At 33.5% G+C, this 23,640-nt stretch overlaps 3 protein-coding genes across 3 annotated transcripts; all 3 read left to right on the forward strand.

Moving 5' to 3' along the window:
• The first annotated feature begins 305 nt into the window (after window positions 1-305).
• On the forward strand, window positions 306-2,892 carry LOC148566195 (uncharacterized). Its single transcript, XM_088487428.1, has 3 exons — window positions 306-1,177; window positions 1,272-1,749; window positions 1,849-2,892. The coding sequence occupies exons 1-3, from the start codon at window positions 306-308 to the stop codon at window positions 2,890-2,892; spliced, it is 2,394 nt and encodes a 797-aa protein (XP_088343554.1).
• Window positions 2,893-3,029: 137 nt separating this feature from the next.
• LOC107641291 (uncharacterized) lies at window positions 3,030-3,962 on the forward strand. Its single transcript, XM_016344788.1, has 3 exons — window positions 3,030-3,297; window positions 3,442-3,575; window positions 3,873-3,962. Exons 1-3 carry the CDS (start codon window positions 3,030-3,032, stop codon window positions 3,960-3,962), a joined length of 492 nt encoding a protein of 163 aa, XP_016200274.1.
• A 13,260-nt stretch (window positions 3,963-17,222) lies between these two features.
• LOC107642137 (uncharacterized) lies at window positions 17,223-18,588 on the forward strand. The gene has a single exon (XM_016345446.3). It carries the CDS (start codon window positions 17,384-17,386, stop codon window positions 18,005-18,007), a length of 624 nt encoding a protein of 207 aa, XP_016200932.1. The 5' UTR covers window positions 17,223-17,383; the 3' UTR covers window positions 18,008-18,588.
• Window positions 18,589-23,640: the final 5,052 nt, after the last annotated feature.

Below are 23,640 nucleotides of genomic sequence, written 5' to 3' on the forward strand. Positions count from 1 at the left end.
TGGGCTTCTTCCTGTGAATAGTTTCCACACGCAGCGGAGGTGCGATGGAGGATCGGGTTGAGAGTCTGGAGAAACAGTTGAATGAGTTTCGATATGAACAAAACAGAATAATGGAAACGATGACGCAAAGGATGGATGAATTAGTGATGTGAATCCCACAACAGGATTCGAGCAGTGGGAACTCGCGCATCAACAATCCGGGTGGAGGGCGTCACCGAGATCCAACTCCAAACAGGGGTGATCTCAATCGCAGAGTGGACATTCCTTCCTTTGATGGCTCAGATGCGAGTGGGTGGTTAGTTCGAATGGATCGTTATTTTCGCATATCGAGGATTCAGGTGGAAGAGAAACTCGAGTACGTGGTGCTTGCACTTCATGGGGAAGCTTTAACGTGGTTTGAATGGTGGGAGTCTCAATCCACCTTCCCTTCATGGATTCGTTTTAAACAAGATTTGCTCAAACGATTTGAGCCAGGTGCAGATGCGAATCCTCTTGCGCCATTATTGCAGGTGAGACAGCATGGGTCGGTTATGGAGTATCGGAGAGACTTTGAGATAGCGGCTAGGGCACATAGACATTTGGGCGGAGATACTTTGTTGTGCATGTTCCATGAAGGACTCAAACCGTCAATTAAAGCGGAGATGAGAGTTGCTGAGTTTGAAAACCTCAAGGCGCTGATGGATAGGGCCATGATGTTAGAGTCGAGGAATGAAGCGTGGCGTGAAGATGGAAAGCACCCAGGAGGAAGACGAAATGAAAATACCAACCGTCTAGGCTGGAGCGGTGCCAGATCCAATAATTGGGCTCGGCCCACTTCACAATCTCCCTCAATAACTAAACAGCCCACACCCACCCCACATAGTAAAACAGAATCCAATACTTCCTCGGCTCCTTCCACCACTAATATAACAAAGCCTTCATCACGATGGATTTCACATGAGGAATGGAGTGAGAGACAGCGCAAAGGTCTCTATTTCCGATGCGGGGACAAGTGGAATCCTGGCCACGCATGCAAGTTCAGACATCAACAACTCATTCTCTTGGGGGAGGAGGAGGAACAACCCGAGGATTATCGCGAAGATTTGGCCTCGGAGGAACCTGTAGTAACCATTAACAGTCTTTCTCTTCGTCTCTCTTCTCTAAGTTATTGGGGACTTACATCACACCAAACTTTGAAGTACGAGCTACTATAAACGGTGTTGAGGTGGTCGTGTTGGTTGACCCGGGGCTGAGGCGAATTTTATCTCATCTTCTCTCGTCTCCATACTGAGTTTGCCATTGGTACACCTGCCTCCTTTCCGAATTGAGGTTGGAAATAGAGCGATAGAGCAGGGGTTAGGTGGCTGTGAAAAAGTGGAAATATTGGTACAAGGACTTTCTATTGTGAAGGATTTCTTGGTGATGGAATTGGGACGTTCTGAAGTAGTTTTGGGTGCGGGGTGGATTGCTAGTTTTGGAAAATTTGAAGGGGATTATAACGCCTTATCCTTGAGCTGGATGTTGAATGGGAAGAAGGTGACTTTGCATGGTGATCCCTCTTTAGGGAGAAGTCGAGCTAGTGCAAAAGTGACTTTAAATGCTCTGAGAAATAATGAAGAGGGCTTTCTCGTAACCCCTGTGTTCGTTGTCGATTCTACAGAAGCCCAACTATCTGTTTCATCAGCAACTTTGGCAATTTTGCAGCAATTTGAGGATATCTTTCAGTTCCCATATGGTCTTCCTCCACAAAGAACTCACGATCATGCTATAGTATTAAAAGACAGTGCAGAGATTCCAAACATTAGACCTTACAGATATCCACATTATCAGAAGGCACAAATGAAAAAAATAATTGATGAAATGCTGTAGATTGGGATTATTCGGCCCAGCACAAGTCCCTTCTCGAGCCCAGTAATTCTGGTAAAGAAAAAGGATGGTGGGTGGAGGTTTTGCTTCGACTATAGGGCCCTCAATAAGATCACGGTGCCGGACAGATTTCCTATTCCTGTTATAGAGGAGCTATTGGATGAGCTCGATGGTGCAACAGTGTTTTCGAAATTGGATCTCAAATCCGAATATCATCAAATTCGAATGAAGGAAGAGGATATTCATAAGACAGCTTTTCGCACCCACGACGGCCATTACGAATTCCTTGTAATGCCTTTTGGCCTCACAAACGCTCCATCCACTTTTCAAGCTCTCATGAACACTGTACTTCATCCGTTTCTCAGAAAATTTGCTCTAGTTTTCTTCGATGACATCCTTATTTATAGCAAGGATATCATTAGCCACAGAGGTCATTTGCAAAATATTTTTAAGGTACTGAGACAGCACAGTTTATTGGTAAATAAAAAGAAGTGTTGTTTTGAAGCAACGAGTATTAAGTACCTTGGCCACGTTATTTCTGCCGAAGGGGTGGCGGCGGATCCTAAGAAACTCAGAGATATGCTTGACTGGCCTCCACCAAAAGATATTCGCAGCTTGAGGGGTTTCTTGGGCTTAACCGAATATTATCGGCGTTTTGTAAAGGGTTATAGTGCTATTGCTGCTCCTCTCACCCAACTTCTCAAAAAGGACTCTTTTAATTGGGGTAAGGATGCTGAATCTGCTTTTCAAATGCTCAAAACAGCTATGGTTTCAGTTCCAATTTTAGCCGTTCCATGCTTTTCTAAACCTTTCCAGCTGGAAACCGATGCATCCGGAAAGGGAGTGGGTGCTGTCTTGATGCAGGAGGGCCGGCCAATTGCTTTTATGAGCCAAAAACTCTTGGAAACAGCCCAGCAGAAATCTGTCTACGAAAGAGAGTTGATGGCAATTGTTCTAGTTGTTCAAAAGTGGAAACACTATCTCATGGGACAGCAGTTCACGATTTTTACTGATCAAAAGTCCCTGAAGTTTTTATTAGATCAGTAAGTAGCAGAAAAAGGCCAGCAGAAATGGTTATCCAAGTTATTGGGATACAATTTTGACATTAAATATAAGGTAGGGACAGAAAACAGGGTGGCTGATACCCTTTCTAGGAAATTTTATTTCTCCTCCTGTCTTTTTTCATGGCAGTAGAGTGGGATGATATGGAGGCTGAAGTATTGGCTGATGAGAAATTAAATGGGATTATGCAGAAGTTGTTGGTGGGAGAAAAAACTATACCCGATTTTGCATTAATGAATGGAAAACTCAAATATAAAGGGAGGTTAGTGCTTGCAAAAACCTCTAAATGGATTCCAAAAATTCTGATGGAATTTCATAGCTCCAAGCTGGGAGGCCATTCGGGCTTCTTTAGAACTTACAAGAGGATGTCTGCTATCCTTTACTGGGAAGGTATGAAGGCAGCACTAATGAACTTTATTAAAGGCTGTGAAATTTGTCAGCAAAACAAGCATTTTATCTTGCAACCTGCTGGTCTCCTATAACCGCTGCCGATTCCTTCCAATGTATGGGATGACATCTCAATGGATTTCATAGGGGGATTACCCAAAGTCAAACGGATGGATACGAAATTTGTGGTGGTGGATCACATGACTAAATATGCTCATTTCTTCCCACTTTCACATCCCTTTACGGCAAAGGATGTTGCTGTTTTGTTCATTAAGGAAGTGGTACGCCTCCATGGTTTTTCATCTTCAATTGTCTCCGATCGAGACAAAATATTCATGAGTGCTTTCTGGACTGAAGTTTTTAAATAGGCCGGTACTACCTTGAAGATGTCCTCGGCCTATCACCCACAGACCGATGGCCAAACTAAGGCGGTGATAAATGCCTAGAAATCTACCTACGATGCTTAACTGGTGCTAAACCTAAACAATGGCCAGCTTGGCTTTCTTGGGCAGAATTTTGGTATAATACCTCATACCATGGCTCTATTCGGATGACGCCTTTTCGAGTTTATATGGCAGGAAACCTCCAGCTTTATTACGAGGAGGGATGGAATCTTCAGTGGAGGACGTAATGGTCTTATTAGAGGAACGAAATCAGATGCTGGATGAAATTCAATTTCAGCTTAATAGGGTTCAGAACAGAATGAGACAAAGTGCAGACAAAAAAGACGTGATGTGTCTTTTGAAATAGGAGACTTTGTGTATCTCAAACTTCAGCCCTATAGGATGAAGTCTTTAGCAGCCAGATCAAATCAAAAGTTGGGTGCAAGGTTTTATGGTCCTTTTGAGGTGCTAAAAATGATTGGGGCAGTGGCCTACAGGCTGAAATTACCTGACACAGCAAGAATACACCCTATTTTTCATATTTCCCAGTTGAAGAAAAGTGTTGGACTTTCCTTACATCCTCAACCATTATCCGAAGCACTCATTGAAGAAGGGAATTGTTGGTCGAACCTGAACAAGCCATTGACAGCCGCTACAACAATCAGAGAGATCTTGAGGTCCTTATCAAATGGAAAGAACTGCCAGATTTCGAGAACACTTGGGAGTCAGCAGCGACATTACAGACAACATTTCCCTCTTTCTACCTTGAGGACAAGGTGGCTCTTCATGGGGGGTATTGCAACAAACCAGAGAGATAATAGGGATTTAACTCCTTTTAAATATACTTATAAAAGGAGAGAAGAAAAAGTAACAAACTGAATTTTAAATTATGAAACTCCACATCTATAGGACAGTAGTTATAGGATTAGATATTATAAATAGGAAGGCTGAAAAAGCTAATAGGCAGGAAATAAGTGGAGTGAAAATCTAGAAGGAGAGAATTGACCTCTCAAAAGTCAATTATTCTTGTTTTTTTCTTTCATTTAAATCTATAATATTATTTTGTCAGTGGGGTAATTATCACATCGATAATTCCTTCCTCTGTTCGGTTATTCTGTTCTTTCCTTCTACCCTTATCTTCTACACTCAATTCTGCCCTAACACAGAACACGACACGATACGACACAGGACACACCGATACGCGAATTTTAAAATTTTATAAGATATGGGGACATGCATACATATAAAATATAAAATATTTTATTGATATTAAATATAAATTAATTTTTTAAATTATTTTTAATGTCTTGTTTTAATCATATCAAGTATTTAAAATATTTTTTTATTTTAATAAATAATAATATATATTATATCTAAATTTATTTCAAGAATATATGTTAAGAATAAGACTGGACACAGCCGACACACTGACACGTGATGATATTTAGGTGTGTCCAAATGTGTTTGAATAAGAATTTTTTATTTTTTATTAAAACACAGTTGGACACAACAGATATGTGTCGGACGAATAGCGATAAATATCGTATCTAAAATGTGTCCGACAGGTAAATACGAGAATTTAACAAAGTGTCCGTGCTCCATAAATTTGTATGAGCGTAGTTGAGTAAATACAATATATATGCACATTTTTATTAATGTTCACATTCCAAATAACTATTTTTATGTTAAAAAGAGTGTATTATTAGTACGTTATCAATAATAAAATCATTATAAAATTTATAAATATGAGATAACTTTTATGTTTTAAATTAATTTTTAAAATTGAATTAATCTTATTCAATAATTATAATATTACGTGAGAGTTCATTTGTATTACACTAATTTTTAGGTTAAATTAACCTCTCTCAATTTGTATATCAAAAATATTATTTATATATTAAATTAATTATAAAAATTAATTATTATATATTTTTATATAAATATATATTTTTTTAATTTTTTAAATGTATATTTTATAATAATAATTAATTTTAGTAATTAATTTTAATAATATTCAAATGATTGTCTTGTGTATATATATATATATTTTTCTATGTATCGGAGGCAAGATCGTTGATGTGGCATTACCGATAAGCACCTGCTAAGTGATGAACTGAGCCCACAGTGAACAAGAACTTAAGTGCAAAGGATTTTAATTGGAAAAAGTTTTAAAAAAGCAGAAGCACTAAAAAATAAAAGTTGTTCATTAAACCGATCATTTAATTTTTAAAAGAATGAGTTGAAGTTGAAACTTGCAACTACATATATCATCAGTGCCATGCATAATGTATGTGCGGTGCCACCAATAATTCTGGACTAAAATATCTTATTTATTTTATGGAGCCATGACGGATATTTATTTGAAATTGACAAGATAATAATTTGATTTGAGAACTGTGCTTTAATTTATATGTTTATAACTTTAATATATATAGTTTTTTACCTTGTTGGTGGTTAGTTATGGCCAAATGTCCCTTTTCTTCTTTCTTTAACCTCGTTAGTTCTCATCCACATAGTCTATGTGGATAAAGAAAGTTAATTGAACCTCTAACCAGGGGTTATTATGGTCACAATATATATAGTAGTGCATAAAGAATTTTTACTAATAGATATCTTACACATACTAATTAAAATTTTAAAAGAGGTAAGTCTATCTTTTCAATTTTTCTAAGTTTACCGATTATTTACCAAGCTCAACAAATATATTAATGTGGGCATAAAGAATTCAAAGGGAGAGCCATTTGAAGTTCTAGTGAGACTTTTCTTTCTATTTTCAAGGCTCAAGTTATTTAAGATACTTGGTTCAAAGAATATTTACTATATATTTTAATCAATCTCAAGTTCATTGCTGGAAGTTTGTCTTAAAATTAAATCAAGGTACACTATTGTCATCTATTTATCATCGCTTGATGATATTTTTTTTTATGATATTTTTTAATGTAGCTGATTAAAAACTAATTCATTATAGATCTAAGTTTTATTTAAAAATTTGTTGTTAGTCAATAAATTATTATATATACAAGATGAAATTTAAACTTTTAATATTTATTTATTTATTTAACAGACGAATGAATTAAGCAATCAACTATTTTATGTTAGTTATTGATATTCATTTTAAATGATAGCAAAAATCTAAACCAATTTATCTTTTTTATTTTGAGGCTCCAAGGAAGCAACAAAAAAGTAGTCAACACTCACTAGTAAATACTAGCTTTGATCATACCAAAAAAAAAAAAAATGAACCGATAATAAAAACTTTTCCATTTTTAACGTTTTTATGATTAGTTCCGTTATTAATGATTAACTTAGTCCTCAAGGCAAATGCTAGCCATTTGAGGTTACTATATATAATGAAATGATATAAAGTTTTATTGGTTACCATCATGGAGACCTTCTAGTAAATTCCAAGTCTTCAAAACGTAAAGCACAAATATGAAAACAAACAATTTAATACTAACCCCACCATGCAAACGCTCTTTTGGCTCGTGCACTTCAATCTCCAATCACTTGGCACTGTTTAAGAAAAATTTCCCCCTCTTCCTACTGGATTGGGGTGCATTAATTATATTGACTGGTTTATTAATTAATTGTTTTATTTATTTTAAATATATAAAACTAATTAAAATAGTACCTATCTTATATTTTAACATTTTTGAGTAGAGAGATATATAATTGTTTGTATCTTTGAGAGGGGATATGAGCGTGTGAGATTAAAAAATCGGATATCTTAATTTAATTAATTGCAAAATCAGGCAAAGAGAATAATTTGTAAAGTAGTCTAATATTTAAATTAGTAATATTTTTAAGTGTTAGAAAGTATTAGATTTTATTTTGAGTTCTCTCTCTTTTTATTCTCTTGCTCTAGGATAATCGTTTCTTAGGTATTTATTGTTTTTATTATATGCTTTTAATATCATGATTTGACAGTTTTATGAGTTAGCAATTTTATTAGTTGTTATGCTGTGTTTGTTATTTAGTAACGTTTCTCATTTAATTGTAATTATGAGTATCATACTTATTTAGAACAGTGTCCCAACTCAAGTCTCTTAATTTAAGGGCTTTGTCACGAATGTCCGAGTTTACGAGATCGAGCCTAAACGAGTTTTACATTTTTAAAGCGCCAAATACCTTTAAAAAAATTTCAATTTTCTTTGTGCAATTGTAACTTCCTTTGATATGTGAACTGTCAAGCTACAATTACAACTTTTCTCTCTATCAATTAATGCCACATTAATTTTTAATTTAATAACTCCTTACTTTAACTTTTCCTTTTTCATTTTCCCAAAATCTTCTTTCCTTCTAGAGGATTTCTTCTAAAACTTCCTTCTTCTTCTTCTTCTCCGCTTTTGTCCCAATGACATAAAACTTGCTTTCTACGACCATTCTCAAACATACTTTTCAACAGCTTTCAACAAATTGAGAAAGTTTTATACATTCGTCACTCTTTTTTTGTAATTCATGTATGCTTTATCTGGGTACTTTTTATTCCTTGAATTTTTTTCCCCTTTTTCTCATTTTGCTCCCTCTTCTTTTTTTTTTTTTTAAACGTCACACACATTTTTTCATTATTTTGGTCTTTGTTTCTGCATTCATAGCTGTAATTAGGTTGATATAATATGGGGTACCACTGTTTTAGTTTTCCCAATTTCGGCATCGTTGAGTTAGTTTTTGTTTACCCTGCTTTTGAGTTTTCTTCGCACCTTTATGGATTTTTCAGATTTTGGTGGATTTTTCTTTGAGTTTCTTGGATGAATTTCGAATTTTTCTCTGTATAACATAATGGTGGTGCCTCTATAGGTTTTTCGAGACGCTGAGAAAGAAAGTTATTACAACTCGTGAGTGAGCTAGCGCCTCCAAACGCCCAAGACCCTGACCTGCCCGGCCCCATTCCTCCAGTCAACCCAGATGGTGGAATCGAGGTGGATATTTATTCTTAGTTTTCCGAGGAGGTGAAGTCACCCCCCTTCCACCATCACCCATGAAGAGTTGGAAAGCTTGCGAGAAGCCAGGATTATATTTACCGATTTGTGTAATTTTTACGTATTTTTGATTCCAAGGCCTAACGATCGCTTGTGCCACATTAATGAGGATGCTGGTAATGTTCTGGACTGGTTGTGGATGTACAAGACTCTATTTTTCTAACTTGGAGTTCGGCTTTCTTTTAGCGACTTTTAAATGGATATTTTAAAGTACACTGGATGTGTCCATTCGCATCTCCACCCCCAATAATTGGGCTATTATTCGCAGATTTAAACTTTTATGTTTATTTTTAGGTCTTGAACTTTCTATTATAGTCTTCTTTTATTTCTTTATTTTAACTATGCCGTTTAGTTTAGAAGGACGTGGGTAGCGGGTAGCAAGTAACCCGAATAGATGGGGTTCTTTACTTTTTTTGAGGTAACCCAAATAGAAGAATCTTTACTCTCTTTGAGGAATCCTATCACAGATTCAAAGAAAAAATTTTTTATGATTGAAAGGGCAGAAGGTACAACACATTTTTTTATGATCTTAGAAGATAAAAAATGTTCAACCTTTATTGAAACTTTAATGTTTCGTCTCCCAAAATCTGAGTTCAGGGTGTCAATACTTGTAACATCCCGAGTCTTTGGAATTTAAATAATAAATTATTTATAATTTAGTATATTTGTTTAAAATTTCATGTTTAGAAATTCTTTTAATGAATATTTTATATGGTTTAATATGAATATTGAGATTTTGAATTTTATTTTATGAATAAAAAAATTAATTTAATTATCTCTAATTTTTATTGAATTATAATTTATTTAAAAATAATTTACAAGTTGATAATTAAATAGTATTTTATAGATAATTATTGTTGGGTTCATTTTGATATTCAATTACTATATTATCCCTAATTTTATTACCAAACAAATCATAATTTGACACTACCAAAACCCTAATTTAACCCAAATAAAACCCTAATTCCCACTCCCTCACACACACCAGCCGCCACCCACCCCCACCCGACACTCACCCACAGTTAAGAGGAAGGAGACAACGCCAGCGGGACTGGGTGCCGCCGTCATGCTGCGTCGTCACTACTGCTGAGCCTCCATCAGCACTGCTGCACGCGTGCTGGAGGAGAGGAAGAGGAGCATCGCTGGCAGGGCTTGGTGCTGTCACCGTCACCGTTGTCGGCACGGCTTCCAGAACAGCAACGATGAGATACAGCAGCTCGACAGCGGCAAGGCAGCCCTCCTTCCTCCCTTCGAGCTTCTCAGCAGCGGCGTAGCAGTCCGACAAAGGTAGAACGGCGACAAGTCAATAGGATTCAAACGAATCTATCTTTGATAAATTATATATGAAGTATATATACATATGAATTCTTGTTGCCAAATGCCTATAGACTATAGTTGTGGAGATTTGGTTTGGTGCTTTTCTTATGCACACATTTTCTATATTTCTGCAGCCAGATTAGGATTTCAAAAGCCTGAGAGTACTAGTTCATCAAAAAAATCATATTTAGATCCCATTCCTCTAACTGAAAAGAGTTTACTTCCTCCAAATTTTATTTTGAAAGATCCAGATTCTCACTATATATATATTTGTAGAAAAAACAACACAGATATTTATCATCTTCACAAAATTTGAAGGTGGATCATAGTCACTTAAATATGGTTGTTCTTGTCATTTGTATCACATTACCACCATCATTGATGGATGTTGTAATAGTATTTTATTCTCAATTAAAGTAGCAGTGTTTAGCTTTGGAGTGATAAATTATGTTTTCATGAATATATTTTATCGGTTATTGCTATTTGAGTCTTTGAACCCTAATGAAATTATGTTTGTAATAACAATTAAAGATTATCTTGATTTTTTCAATTTTTTTTCTGTTTTTCTATTTTTTTCATTTTTAATATTTTTTTTAAATCCGCAGATATCCGATTCCCCGGCGAATACGGGATCCCCGTTAACCGTTGCGGGACGGGGAATATTATCGGAGGCGCCCCGCCCCCATGGGGACCCGTTGCCATCCCTAGTCTTCCTTCCTAGGATCACATTGTAAGCTGTTGAATCCTTTAGGACGATGAACATTAGCACCTTCACTCACAGTAAATAGGAGATCAAGGCCCCATCAGGCTTAATGTAATAATCTTATAATCCCACTACTATAGGAAGATATGGTTTCAAATGCTGAACTTTTAACCCTAATGCATCAAAAGCATTCTTGAAAAGCATATTTGAATCTGCTCTAGTGTCAACTAAAATTCCCTTCACAATTCTATTTTCCAACTTGGCAGTAATCACCAAAGGCTCATCATCATTTAACGTGGTATATTGGAAGTCATCTTTCGTAAACTGGACAGTTGAAATACTAGTTACCTTTAAAACTTCTGAATTTGTAATCTTAATATCTTTCTTAATGGCATTCCTAGACCTTGATAGTCCTTTCTTGCCTAATCATGTTCACCATGACCTGAGCAGTATCCTCCGGGACTTCTACAGTCGTTATATTTCTTGGGTTTCTGATTTTCCGATCTTTGTCATTGTTGTGCCGTCAAGGCGGCCTAACGTGCTGAACGAACTCAGAAAGCTTCCTATCCTGTATCGCCTGCTCCAATGCATCCTTCCAATCAATACAATCTTCTGTCCTGTAACCATGAAATTTGTGATAGTCACAATATTGTGACTTATTCAAAGAAGCCCTTGGTTGAATTTGCATTGCCTTTAGAAGAATGTCCCTGTTGAGACACTTGTTGATACACCTCCGTTAATGATGCCACCAGGGGTGTATGCGTGGAGAATTTCCTAACTCGGGGAGTAGATGCCTTTTGTGCTGAGGACTGCCCTGATCCTTCGACTTTATTAGGTGATGGAGCCAGGTTTTTCCTTTTTTGTTGAAACTACCTTTGAGACGTTCTTATTTCGCATGTATTCCAAAGCAATTTGGTGAATCTCTTCCATGGACTTCACATCCTTGGAAATTACTTGCCTTCTGAAGTCTCATTCTAACAACCCGGCGATCTAGTATAAGCACACAACTTGGGAAGTTCGTGTGTTTACCTTCAATAGAATTTTATTGAAGCGATCCAAGTAATATCAGATGCTTTCTCGCACCCTTTGCTCGACACCAAGTAATAAAATCGGGTGCATTGCTTAAGTTCTTCTTGTAGTAAAGTGCGCCAAAAATTTAGTTTTGATGTCACCAAATGAGGAGATGGACCAGGAAGGAAGTGTACAGAACCATGCCATTGCTGGACCTGATAACGTCACTAAAAAGTCTTACACCGGATCGCATCCCCTGCACCTTCAAGGTTCGTCCTATCCTCAAAAGCATCAATGTGCTCCCGAGGATCTGACTTCCCATCATACTTCAAATTGTTTGGCTTATCAACGTGCTTTAGTAAGCAAACCTGAAGGACATAGGGAGCGAATGGAGTCTGACCCATCTAGATCACGTGCTCTATCTCGGGTATCTATGTGCCTTTTAGGACTCGCACTCCTTTACGGAGTTCGTCTCCTTTTAGAATGAGCTGATCAGGACTCATCCCTTGCTCGCATCTCAGACTCATGACGTCCATCCTCATGTTGTGGCGATCTCCTGCATCTCTAAGGTGAGCGTAAACGGCGCCGATTATTGTCTTGTAACTGTTCAGGGACCCTTTTCTGGGTTTCTCCTTTCACAACTATGATCATCATGGCCCCTGGTCGTACGACTTCGAGACCGAAATTGTCTCGATTGTGATCATTCCACCAACCGATGCTCTAACTCAACCTGATGGCATTCCATCTCTTGCATTCTGTGACACATTTTCTGCACGGCATGATGATAGTCATCCCTTAACCCCTCAAAGTTTCGAACCCTAAAGTTATGAGCTCTAGCATTGCATGCCTCCAAATTGGGTACTTCACGATTCTCGTAACCTGGGGGAACTTGATGTTCCTCATGAGTAGGCGGGGTGACATCCGTTTCGTGCCCATCTTCTTGATAAAAGGAGTGGTTGAGTTGATCACCAAATGGATTTTTTGATTAGCCATGGTTCCAATAGAATAGGATCCCTACAGACAGTGCCAAATGTTCATACCTTTGATAGTGGATACGAGCTTGTGAGATCAGGGAATCGGAGATCCTAATTTAATTGACTACAGAACCAGGTGTAACACCCTACCACGCAGAGTCTTATGCTTAAGTCATAAAATAGAGGTGGTATGGTATTACGACCTCTAAAAATAAAAAATATATATGTATAATAATTGAAAGAATGTAATATTCGAGGAGTCTTGAAAGATAGTTAAAGCAAAATCGCAAAATTAAAAGCGCACCGCTTAGAAATAACGTTGCTTGCGTATGAAGAAAGCTTAAGCGCAAATAAATACTTATATACAAAAGGAATAGAGGATCAAGGATACATAGTAATCAAGCTCCAAGCTCAGCCTGCGAAGTTAAGGCTGGCCGGAGAGTATTTACATACATACATATTAAGTCCAAATCCCAAAATACACAAAAGAGTTTCTAATGCTCCATAAACCTCTATGAGGTACAAAATAAAGCAAGTCTAAAGGAGAGTTATATACAGGAGCATATATCTAAATAGAAGCAAAAGATAATATCCCAAAAGACCCACTTCGCTGCAAGAGCTCCAGACGCCTAACGAGGTGCCTCGCGACCTGCATCTGAAAAACATAAATATCCGTATAGAATGAGAACCAGAGGTTCTCAGCATGGTAATGGTGCCTTATACATAAGATATAAGGTCTTGGAAAAGCTAGAGGCAATCCTGAAACTCCGACACTTAGATTATAAGACTTAAAGAATTAGAACAGAAACCATAAACAGGGGTGGTTTTCTAAGGTTCTTAAAACTTAACCAAATTCTCACTAAAACCCTCAACTATTCCCTTCCTCCACCATCCTACAAGACACCAGTAGAACCACACAAACAGACAAGGTAGACAAATCAGACACAAGGAGATTACAGATATAGCAGGTAGCAAATATAGCAAGTAAGCATAATAATCACATAGGCAAGCCCAATTAATGCACAAGCAAACAAAATATACATATGCATATGATGAATGTCTATTCTACTGGCCGTGAGCTTACATGTTAGTTACTTTGCCAGAACCCGACACATCTGGTAGCTAACCCAGACATTTGTCCCTAGGTTGCGCATCCCAGGAGGAACTTTAACGAAGGAGGGTGTCTTTCCACCTTTTTCTGGAGGTTTCATGAAGGAGAGTGCCTTTCCACATCGAAGGAATGTGCCTTTCTACCTTGCAACCAGAGAAGAATGTGGAGGAAACAATACGAAGAAGAGTACCTTTCCACCTTCCCTACATCCCCATCACGACAAGAGAGGGAATCCTCCGTCCTCAACTTGCCATCTATCTGAATACATTTTCAAGTTAACACGCAAGCGGGTTCGCACCCAAACCTTGCCATCTCAACTACTCCGACCATACCCAGTCATTGCCAGTCTCAACATTCACCCCTCAATTCAGTCACATCTTCGCACTTTTCATTCTTAATTCATCATTTTCCAAGCTTACTTCCCCCAAGCTATCATCCCTTCCTAGCTTCACCTTATCACTAGGCATACCACTAAGGTCTTGGGGCTAAAGGAGTAAAAATAGAGGTTTAGAGATTCAAAATTAGTTTTAAAACACAAAAAAATTCATTTACTGAAAACAGGGGGGTCGCGTACGCAGCACCTTACTTGCGTACGCAAGGGCTCGTTTTACCCTGCTCGCATACGAATCCCCTTGCTCGCGTACGCGAGATACCAAACTCGGAAGGGTTGGTCGCGTCGCGTGCAAGTGGCCGTGTACCCAACCCCTTAAAGATCCCTGCTCGCATACGCGAGATACCAAACCTGAAAGGGTTCGTCGCGTCGCGTGTAGATGGTCGCGTATGCAAGTTCTGCAGAATAGGTAAAAATGCTAAGTGCTACAGAATTTCAATTTTGCACACCGAACTTCTAATGCGCATAACTTTATCATTTAAAATATTTTTCATCTGTTCTTTGAACGTTATAAACTTCACGGACCTAATTTTCATATGAAATAAGTTTGAAAGAATTTGGGGGTCTGAAAGCCAAGTTATGGCTCGCCGAAATTCTGCCAAAAATTAGATTTTCACAAAAATGCTCTAACCTCTATTTTCATCAATTCACCATTCAAAACCAACTTTCTATGCTCATAATCAACACCAAAATATATCATATCACAGAAACAATCATACCTCAATTGCAAACAATCTCATACATGAACTTCTCAATTAAACCAACAAGATCATCAATAATTCATCACATGTATATATTCATTACCATCATCCTCATCATTCATCATTAAAATCATCATGCATTAATATATTCTCACCACAACATCAATTGCCGAAATTTATACTCAACCCAAATCAACAATCATCATCAAGGATACTAAACATTTAACACAATCATGCATTCCAACCTATCATATGGTTATCTAGCCTAAGTTTTTACAAGACATTATATATTAAATACAAGAAACCAAAACCATACCTTGGCCGATTTCTCTCCTAAGCCAAAAACACCCAAATTGATGAGGTCACAAGCCTCCAACACCGAAATCTTAACACTCAAGGCTTAAACAAGCTTCCAATCTCTTCAATTGAGTTCTAATCTCACATATACACTAACTAACATATATTATCACATTCTCATGTACCAACTTAATGCTCATTCTCAATTAATCAAGGGATTCACTAGGGTTTGAGGATCCTTACCCTGTATGTGCCTTAATCAAACAAAAGTCCGCTAATTCCCCAAATTAACTTGACCCTCAACATCAAATTAACCAAAGATCTCAACACCCACAACACAAATTCTCGAAATTGGAGAAGAGAGAATTGAAACTGAGAATGTAACTTCCTTACCAAATTTCTTACCGGGCTTTGTAGAGCTCGACGCTGCGGTCGTGTGGCCATAAACAGTGCGGCGATCGGAGCTCGGAGTACGAAGATATCTTGGTTTGAAATTGGTGTTAGGGTTTAAGCTTTATATTCAGTCCCTCCCTTCTTGATTCAACGTTCCTCATGTAATGAGGATAAAAGATGGCTGAGTCCTTTTATTTAACGAGATTTGGGTTGGGTCTTGGGCCTAATGCAAGCCTAATTTTTTCAGTTTGTCCCATTCGGCCCAATTTTGAATAAAACTCTTTAAAATTAGTATCAAGATTCTATTTTAATTAGCTCTATCTCATTAAATTATAATATTTTATTTTCTAATTGCTTGATTAATAATTAATTTTCTTGATTAAAAATTATTTATAAATTTTGTGGATTTTACACCAGGTCTAGAGGACAACCTGCAAAATACTCTGATGCTTAAATTACTAATATTCTTAAGTGTTAGAGATGATTAAATTTTACGTGTTGAATTCTTTCTTTTTATTCCTTTGTTATAAGGTAATCGTTTCTTAGGCATTTACTGTCTTTATTATACATTTTTAATGCCATGATTGATAATTTTATGAATTGGTAATTTTGTTAGCCGCTGTACGATATCCGTTATTTAGTAACATTGAATTCTCTTTTAGTTGTAATTATGAGTATCATTTTTGTCTAAAACAATAACAAATATTAGTCACACATACAGCCCTATTTTTATGTTTTATAACACTTCTGTTTTTAATTTTATTATCATATACATCTTTCAATCATGTTATTTTTTTATCTATATTATCTTAAATTGTAGTATGCTATATTATTGAAATAATTGATTATTTTGTGTTATGTTTAAATGCAATTAAAATATTCTTGTTGTTTTTAGATTACTTATTTTAGACCAAAACTAAATGGATAATTGTAAGTAGTTGTAATTCTATTTTTCACACTATATATCTTTTTACATTACAATTATTTTTAGCTAAAAGAATAAAAGATAACAATTTCTCAATATGTACTACTACTTGTTGTATATATTCCAAATTTGATTTGTCTTACTAGCTATAGGATAAACTTCTACTAAAGCAAACTTTTTTTCAATTATCATTTACAAAGGTGTAATTGTAAAACTTATAATAATTATTTAACAAAAAGTCTCCGAAAAAGTATTTAGCCAAAAACTACTAAAATTTATTATTTTTGATTTTATTTAATGCACTCTATAATAAATAAAGAGGAGTGTTAGGGCCAGCAAATTTTGTGTTTTGTAACCATTAACTAGCCATTAATAATATTTTTAATGGTGTGAGATTACATCTAATGATAAAAGATCACTCACTTTTCTTTTTATGGTTAAGTGCTGGCCAGATTGTTAAAAAAGTGCTAGTCCCTAGATTTTTCCATAAATAAATATTAATAAACTAGGACAAATTTGAATTATTTGTGTTTTTTTTTGTTTTTTTAGTATTATCTATTATTTAATATGAAAAATCTTGTTAAAAAATATGTAACCCTACATAAAACGTTTCCTCACGCGCTATTATACGAGGTGGGACTTTATTAGTCTTGCCCTTAATTAATTAATTTAAGGAATTTAATTACTATAACACATACACTATTCTAATTAAGATCTCTTGGATCCCTTTAAATACCATATCATCCCCCATTCCCTCATTTCACAAACCAAAACACAACAATTCCAATTTACTCATCACACCCTCACTGGATCACACAAAAAACACACATATACATACATATACTTTTTCTCTTTCTCTCTTTAAACAAACCAAGAAAACAACACATCCATCATCATCATCACCATGGAAATTGAAGCAAGGGCAGCACCAATGGTGGCAAAGAAGCTTTTGAACATTCTAAGAATAGTTATGGTCATGTTAAGAAAAGGTATATCAAAGAGCAAACTCATTTCCGAGTTCAATCTCTTGCTCAAGCGCGGAAAGATAGCAGCCAGCAACGCAATCTCCACCACTCTCACTCTCCACCACCACTACGCCGCCGCCTTCACGCGCCGCCGTTCCTCCTTCCGCAACAACAAAAACCTCTCCTTCTACCCTCGCGAATACCAATTCAGCTGCACTAGTAGCCCTGCCTTTAATTACCACAGTCGTCGCCACCATCGCTGCCACCACCACGAAGACGTTTCAACCCTATGTAAGGTTCTTGAGATGCTAAAAGACAACAACAACAATAACAACTATGAGATGGTGATGGATTCGCCATTGATGCCATTGCCAGAGTTTGGAAAAAGCCCTAAGCAGTTGAGGATCACTGATTCCCCTTTTCCTCTCAAAGACGAAGAAGATTTTGATGATGACGATGGTGGCAAAATTGATATTAAAGCTGAAGAGTTTATTAAAAGGTTTTATAAGAATCTTCACTCACAACACACAAATTCTCCTTATTATTACTCTTGGGACCGATAATAGATACATATATTAATTTTAATATACTGATAGTATAAAACGTTTTACACAATCGTGCAATCACAATCGTTTTTTTGAATGATTATTCATGTGATTGAATGAATGTGTAAAATAGTTTTATAGCAACAGTATATTAAAATTAAATTATATATATTATTTGTACGTTATTTGGACATTAAGAAACACAATATATTGACTTTATTTATTGAGTAATGTCAAATATTGTGTGTTTCTATTCTGTATAATATATGTTCTTGTGTCCGATAATAATATTAGCGTACAAATAATATTCCTATTTTCACGTATGGAAAAAAAAATCTTCCTATATTCTTATTTACATATACACCCGCCTCCTCTACGTGTTTTCACTGCTATGTCAAAAGAAAGTATCACGTGACTGGGGATATCAGTGCAACCACAGCATCACGTGACTTAATTATTAAGTAATTTTGATGTAGTAGGGTTTTTTTTTCCAAGGGGGAAGAGGTGATGCCTTGTATATATGTGTGCTTATGTTGTATATAGTGTTTGATTTCAGCTCAAACTCAATATATGATTTTGGTGTTTCCTTTTTATTTTTATTTGACTGCCCTTTTGTAAAATATATGGTGGTGGTTTATTTTATACATCTTTAATTTTCCATGTGTTGATAATAAGAGTTCAAATTACATGCATTCTATAATGTAAACATTTTGTGTATAATACTTAATTAATCAGAATATGTGAAATGAGGGAAATAAATTATAAGACAAAAATATTTCACATGTAAATAAGAACTTTTATATACATATAATAAATTATACAATTATACTAAAATATACACTAAAATTAATTATTAAAATTAGTCATCAATTTAAAATATAAAATATAAATTAAAAATAAATTTAACTACACATACATATATTTATACATAAATCAATTTTAATATACAAATAATATTTTTATAAATTATATTTAGAATAATTACGCTACAAAATATCTACGAAATTGCAAACTATTTGAGGACCGAAAATGATGGGTGTCATTTGGTTGCTAATTCGAATTAACCACTAAATCATTGCTAAAATATAGAGACTAATTTACAAATAAAAATGACCAAGTCAAAAATTAATACAAAAGAGGAGTTCTAAGAGGTGAATAAATTTTGTAATTTATAGTCATCAATTGGTTATTATTAGTATTTTTAATAGTGTAAAATTATATTTAATGGTATAGAATTATTTATTACATTTTTTTTTGCTAATTAAATACTGGCCAAATTTTAATAAAATTGCTGACCCAAAAACTTTCTCAATACAAAAAACTATTTTAAGCCCTAAATCAGTTACTAATAATGAATCAATAGCTAATTTGTTATCAATGTATCAATCGCTAATTAGCAACCACAATTCCAATTGCTTTTTTGGTCACTATATAATATATATAGTAACTGGAGAATTCTTTGTTGCTATATGGTCCCCAATCCCATCTTTTCAAAAATTTCCTCTATATGCGAGTATTAGCTACCAGCAGTGCAAATCAGTTGTTAAAGCAATCTCTAATCCCAATTCATCAGTGACAAAATCAGTCATTAATATATAACTAATACATGTTTATCAACCTTAATAATTTTACAAATACCACTTTTAATTAAGTTGGACAAACTAACCAACATACTCCTAGAAATATATATCATCACTTTAATTGTCATTATCTTTGAATGATTATTGTTCACCCATTATGATGAATGTATGAATAGGAGGTTCTTCTTGCTCGCTCGGAAACAATTTAATTATTTAAGAGAATTGATGGTTCCCTTGTAGAAATGGATTTATTGGCTCCCATCAAAGCAAGGCACCTTTTCTACTACTACTTTAATTTCCATGATAAAAGTGAGATATATATAAAAGCAAGGAACTTTAAGTACTATTATTATGTGTGTCAATAATGTTAGTGAGTAATTAAATATAGAAGTTTAAGGTTCTACTTTAAAGTTGGTGAGTTGGAGGTTGGCTTTATTATCCCTTTCAAGTCTATATCGATATCTTGTCTCTTCTACTCAATTATTGGCTTCTCACCCTCTCCAGCATTATATATGGTGCTGATGGTAGTTTATGCATGTCCATTATTTCCACACAAATCTTTTTACGAGCATATATATATTTTTTTATACAATAAAATAATTTTTTAATATAATTTTTTTATATTTAGCATTTTTATTAGCAAATATTTTTAAAATTAAAGTCATTTATTAACTAATTTGGATTAATCGAATGATTAATTCACTTGGCTGTTTAAGTAAGTGTCGAGAACTCAAATCTCGTCATATGCATAAAACAATTTATTAATCAATGATAAACTTTTAAATTGAGTTTAAATTCGCGACAGATTAATTTTTAACCTATTAAATTGAGAGATACTAAAAAAAAAATCATTCATTAATTAAATCTATAAATTCAATATGAGAAGGGATAGAGTTAGTTAAATACTCGAATGTAAGGAGACACTATTTATATTATTAGGGATATATATATACTAAAATTAGTCATTAAAATAAATTATTAGTATAAAATATATATTGTAATATAAAATATATATTAAAAATAAATTAAATAATATATATATTTATACATAAATATATAATAATTAATTTTAAAAATTAATTTTAATATATAAATAATATTTTTTAATTAAAAAACACTAAATATATGAGTAATTATTTTTTTACATTAAGCAGATATTTTAACATAAAAGTAACAATTAAAATATAAATAAATATTATATTAATTAATCTAATCAAACATCTTAACTTATATAACAGATATAATTTATTATCTTTACATAAAAATATCATTTCATACTAATAGTTATCAAAAAATATATAATATACTATGCTTTCACAAAATTTAATTTGAATTTTCTAAATTTTAAATTTTTATTTTAAAAAATAAAATATAATTTTTTATTTTAAATAATTTTTTTTATATTTTTTTTTAATTTTATCTATAAAATAAATAATAAAAAATTATATTTTATTCTCTAAAATAAAATTCAAAATTTGAATTCCAAATTAAACCAATATACAAAGTGCATGTACAATCTAACCGCCCACTTTGTGGTTGATATTTTTAACCTTTTGAATCAGCTTTAATATATCTTCTTTAGAGTAAAGTTGGGACACGTATGTCTGACATGTCATGCAAGGTAACAACGACATTATATTCACCATTTGTTTGACAACACGTTTACATATCATATCATTGTTGGGCATCAATCATTTTTATTTTACTTTATATGTGAATAAAGTGTGATAAATCCTTTAATTTCTGCATTTCAATTTACTTTTTGGCTTATATATATGGTCTTTGTTCGTTCATAATGTTTTCAAATTTCAATAACGGTCAATATTTGAACTCTTCAATATATTACAGTAGTCAGAAATTCTTAATAATCAATGTAATTAATCTCTAATGACAAAGTTCGAATACATACATATCTATATGGTTAATTACGAATTTGATGAACATAAGATCTCATTAGCACAACGTAAATTAAATACATTAGTTAATGACTTAATGCCTTAGGGGTTTGAGTGAGCAAGCGAATATATATTACCACTATATTAGTGTAAAACCGCCACAAAAAATGCTTCCTAAGATATTGGATCTTATTATTAGAAACCTTTGTCATGAGAAGCCACGGTGACCATTCAAGCTAAGTCATAAACTTCCTCAACTTTAGAGCCATAACTTAAAAGTTAAAGGTATAGTAATATATTGATTGATTTATTTGTCCATTTCTTAAGAAAGCAGTGGTTGTGGTAACACTTGCAGCCATTTTCTAAAAAGACAAAAAAAAAAAAAATCCATGCATGCTGCTTTAGGGTTCATTAATTATATTGAAGAAGCAAACGAAATAGAATATATATAATTAATAATGGTGGTTGATTCAATTAGGTGATAATGGTAATGGGATAAAATAATGGACTTTAATAAAGCTATGGTGTATATTGTAGATATAATAATATATTAACAATATTATTGTAGTATATATATATATATATATATATATATATATATATATATATATGTGTGAATGCTATTCAACTCCTCTAAAATAACATGTAAGTTATCCTTCATTATATGTCACATTGTAATTGGTCCTTATCTTAACCATAGTTGGGGCGCCAACGTCATCGCCATCTACTGCCCTCCCAGCTCCCACATAACCTCTCTTCCCATTATAGCCAGCGTCTCTTTTTGCCATGGATCACTTCTTACCCACATAATTAATGGTTAATTTGGTTATTAAATTTTTTTATTAAAAAAACATATCTTTATTTAATTACGTGATGGAACATATATTTATATGTAAAATATAATATAATAAAATAAATATATTCAAAGTATTTAAAAGTATAATTAAAATCATGAACATACAAATATAATAATAAAATTTGTACTCCAAACAAATAAACATATTTTTTTATCATACATATATTATTTAAAAAATAAATATATTATTAAAATTAATAACAGAAATTTAAAATGATAAAATTCAACTTTTTTACCGTATTTTTATTTTTTTAATTTTTAATTTATTAGTACTTTATTATTTAATTAATAATTAAACAAATTATTTTTATGACAATTTATTTTTTGTATTATATTAAAGAAGAGACCAATATGACAGTTTAAAAAATAAATTGTATAAATATTTAAGAGATAAATAATTAAATTTTTTTATTAAAACAAATCTTTATTTAATTACACGATAGAACATATATTCATATGTAAAATATAATATTTTTTTTGGTGACTATATGTAAAATATAATATAATAACTCTATTTAGAGTACTTAAAAGTATAATTAAAATTAGAAAAAAAAAAGCATATTTTTTGTCGTACATAAATTATTTTTAAAAAAAATAAATTGTTAAAATTAATAACACAAGTTTAAAATGATAAAATCTAACTTTCTTACAAGTATTTTTTATAGTATTTTTTTTAATTTTTAATTTATTCGTATTTTATTATTTAATTATATTTTACATATAAATATATGTTCCATCACGTAATTAAATAAAGATATATTTTTTTAATAAAAAAATTTAATAACCAAATTAACCATTAATTATGTGGGTAAGAAGTGATCCATGGTAAAAAAAAAAAAAGGTGCTGGCTATACTGGGAAGAGAGGTTGTGTGGAAGGACAGTAGATGGCGCCCCAACTATGGTTAAGATAAGGACCAATTACAATGTGACACATAATGAAGGGTAACTTACATGTTATTTTAGAGGGGTTGGGTAGCATTCACCATATATATATATATATATATATATCGAAAATGTTTGGTAACCAAAGAAAATCAGCCAAAAACAGCCATAACTTGTCTTATTTAGCATTCATTAATTGTTGCGACAATTAATTAATGTTAAATAAGGCAAGTTTTGGCTGTTTTTTTTTTTGTCTACCTAGCATACCCATATATATGTATATACACACTTGTATCTATGGACACCTGCACATTTGGAAAGCTCAATACTTTAATTTACCCTTAAAAAAGAAAGAAAGAAAGAAAGATAAAGAAGAAACTTAGCTTAGTTTAGGTTTTAATTAACGGTAAGGGTTTAATTAAGATTATATATAATCT

The sequence above is a fragment of the Arachis ipaensis genome, chromosome B5 (assembly GCF_059453495.1).
Source record: "Arachis ipaensis isolate K30076 ecotype BB chromosome B5, ASM5945349v1, whole genome shotgun sequence".
NCBI lineage: Eukaryota > Viridiplantae > Streptophyta > Magnoliopsida > Fabales > Fabaceae > Arachis > Arachis ipaensis.

Bases quoted from the DNA above. Each gene is read 5' to 3' on its own strand.
- LOC107641291 (XM_016344788.1), top strand. From the start codon at position 3,030: ATGGCAGTAGAGTGGGATGATATGGAGGCTGAAGTATTGGCTGATGAG. The intron at 3,298-3,441 runs GTATGAAGGCAG...TGGATTTCATAG, and splicing joins TGCTATCCTTTACTGGGAAG to GGGGATTACCCAAAGTCAAA. The intron at 3,576-3,872 runs GTACGCCTCCAT...TTTATATGGCAG, and splicing joins TTTTGTTCATTAAGGAAGTG to GAAACCTCCAGCTTTATTAC.
- LOC107642137 (XM_016345446.3), top strand. From the start codon at position 17,384: ATGGAAATTGAAGCAAGGGCAGCACCAATGGTGGCAAAGAAGCTTTTG.
- LOC148566195 (XM_088487428.1), top strand. From the start codon at position 306: ATGGATCGTTATTTTCGCATATCGAGGATTCAGGTGGAAGAGAAACTC. The intron at 1,178-1,271 runs GTACGAGCTACT...CTCCATACTGAG, and splicing joins ACATCACACCAAACTTTGAA to TTTGCCATTGGTACACCTGC. The intron at 1,750-1,848 runs GTATTAAAAGAC...GAAATGCTGTAG, and splicing joins GAACTCACGATCATGCTATA to ATTGGGATTATTCGGCCCAG.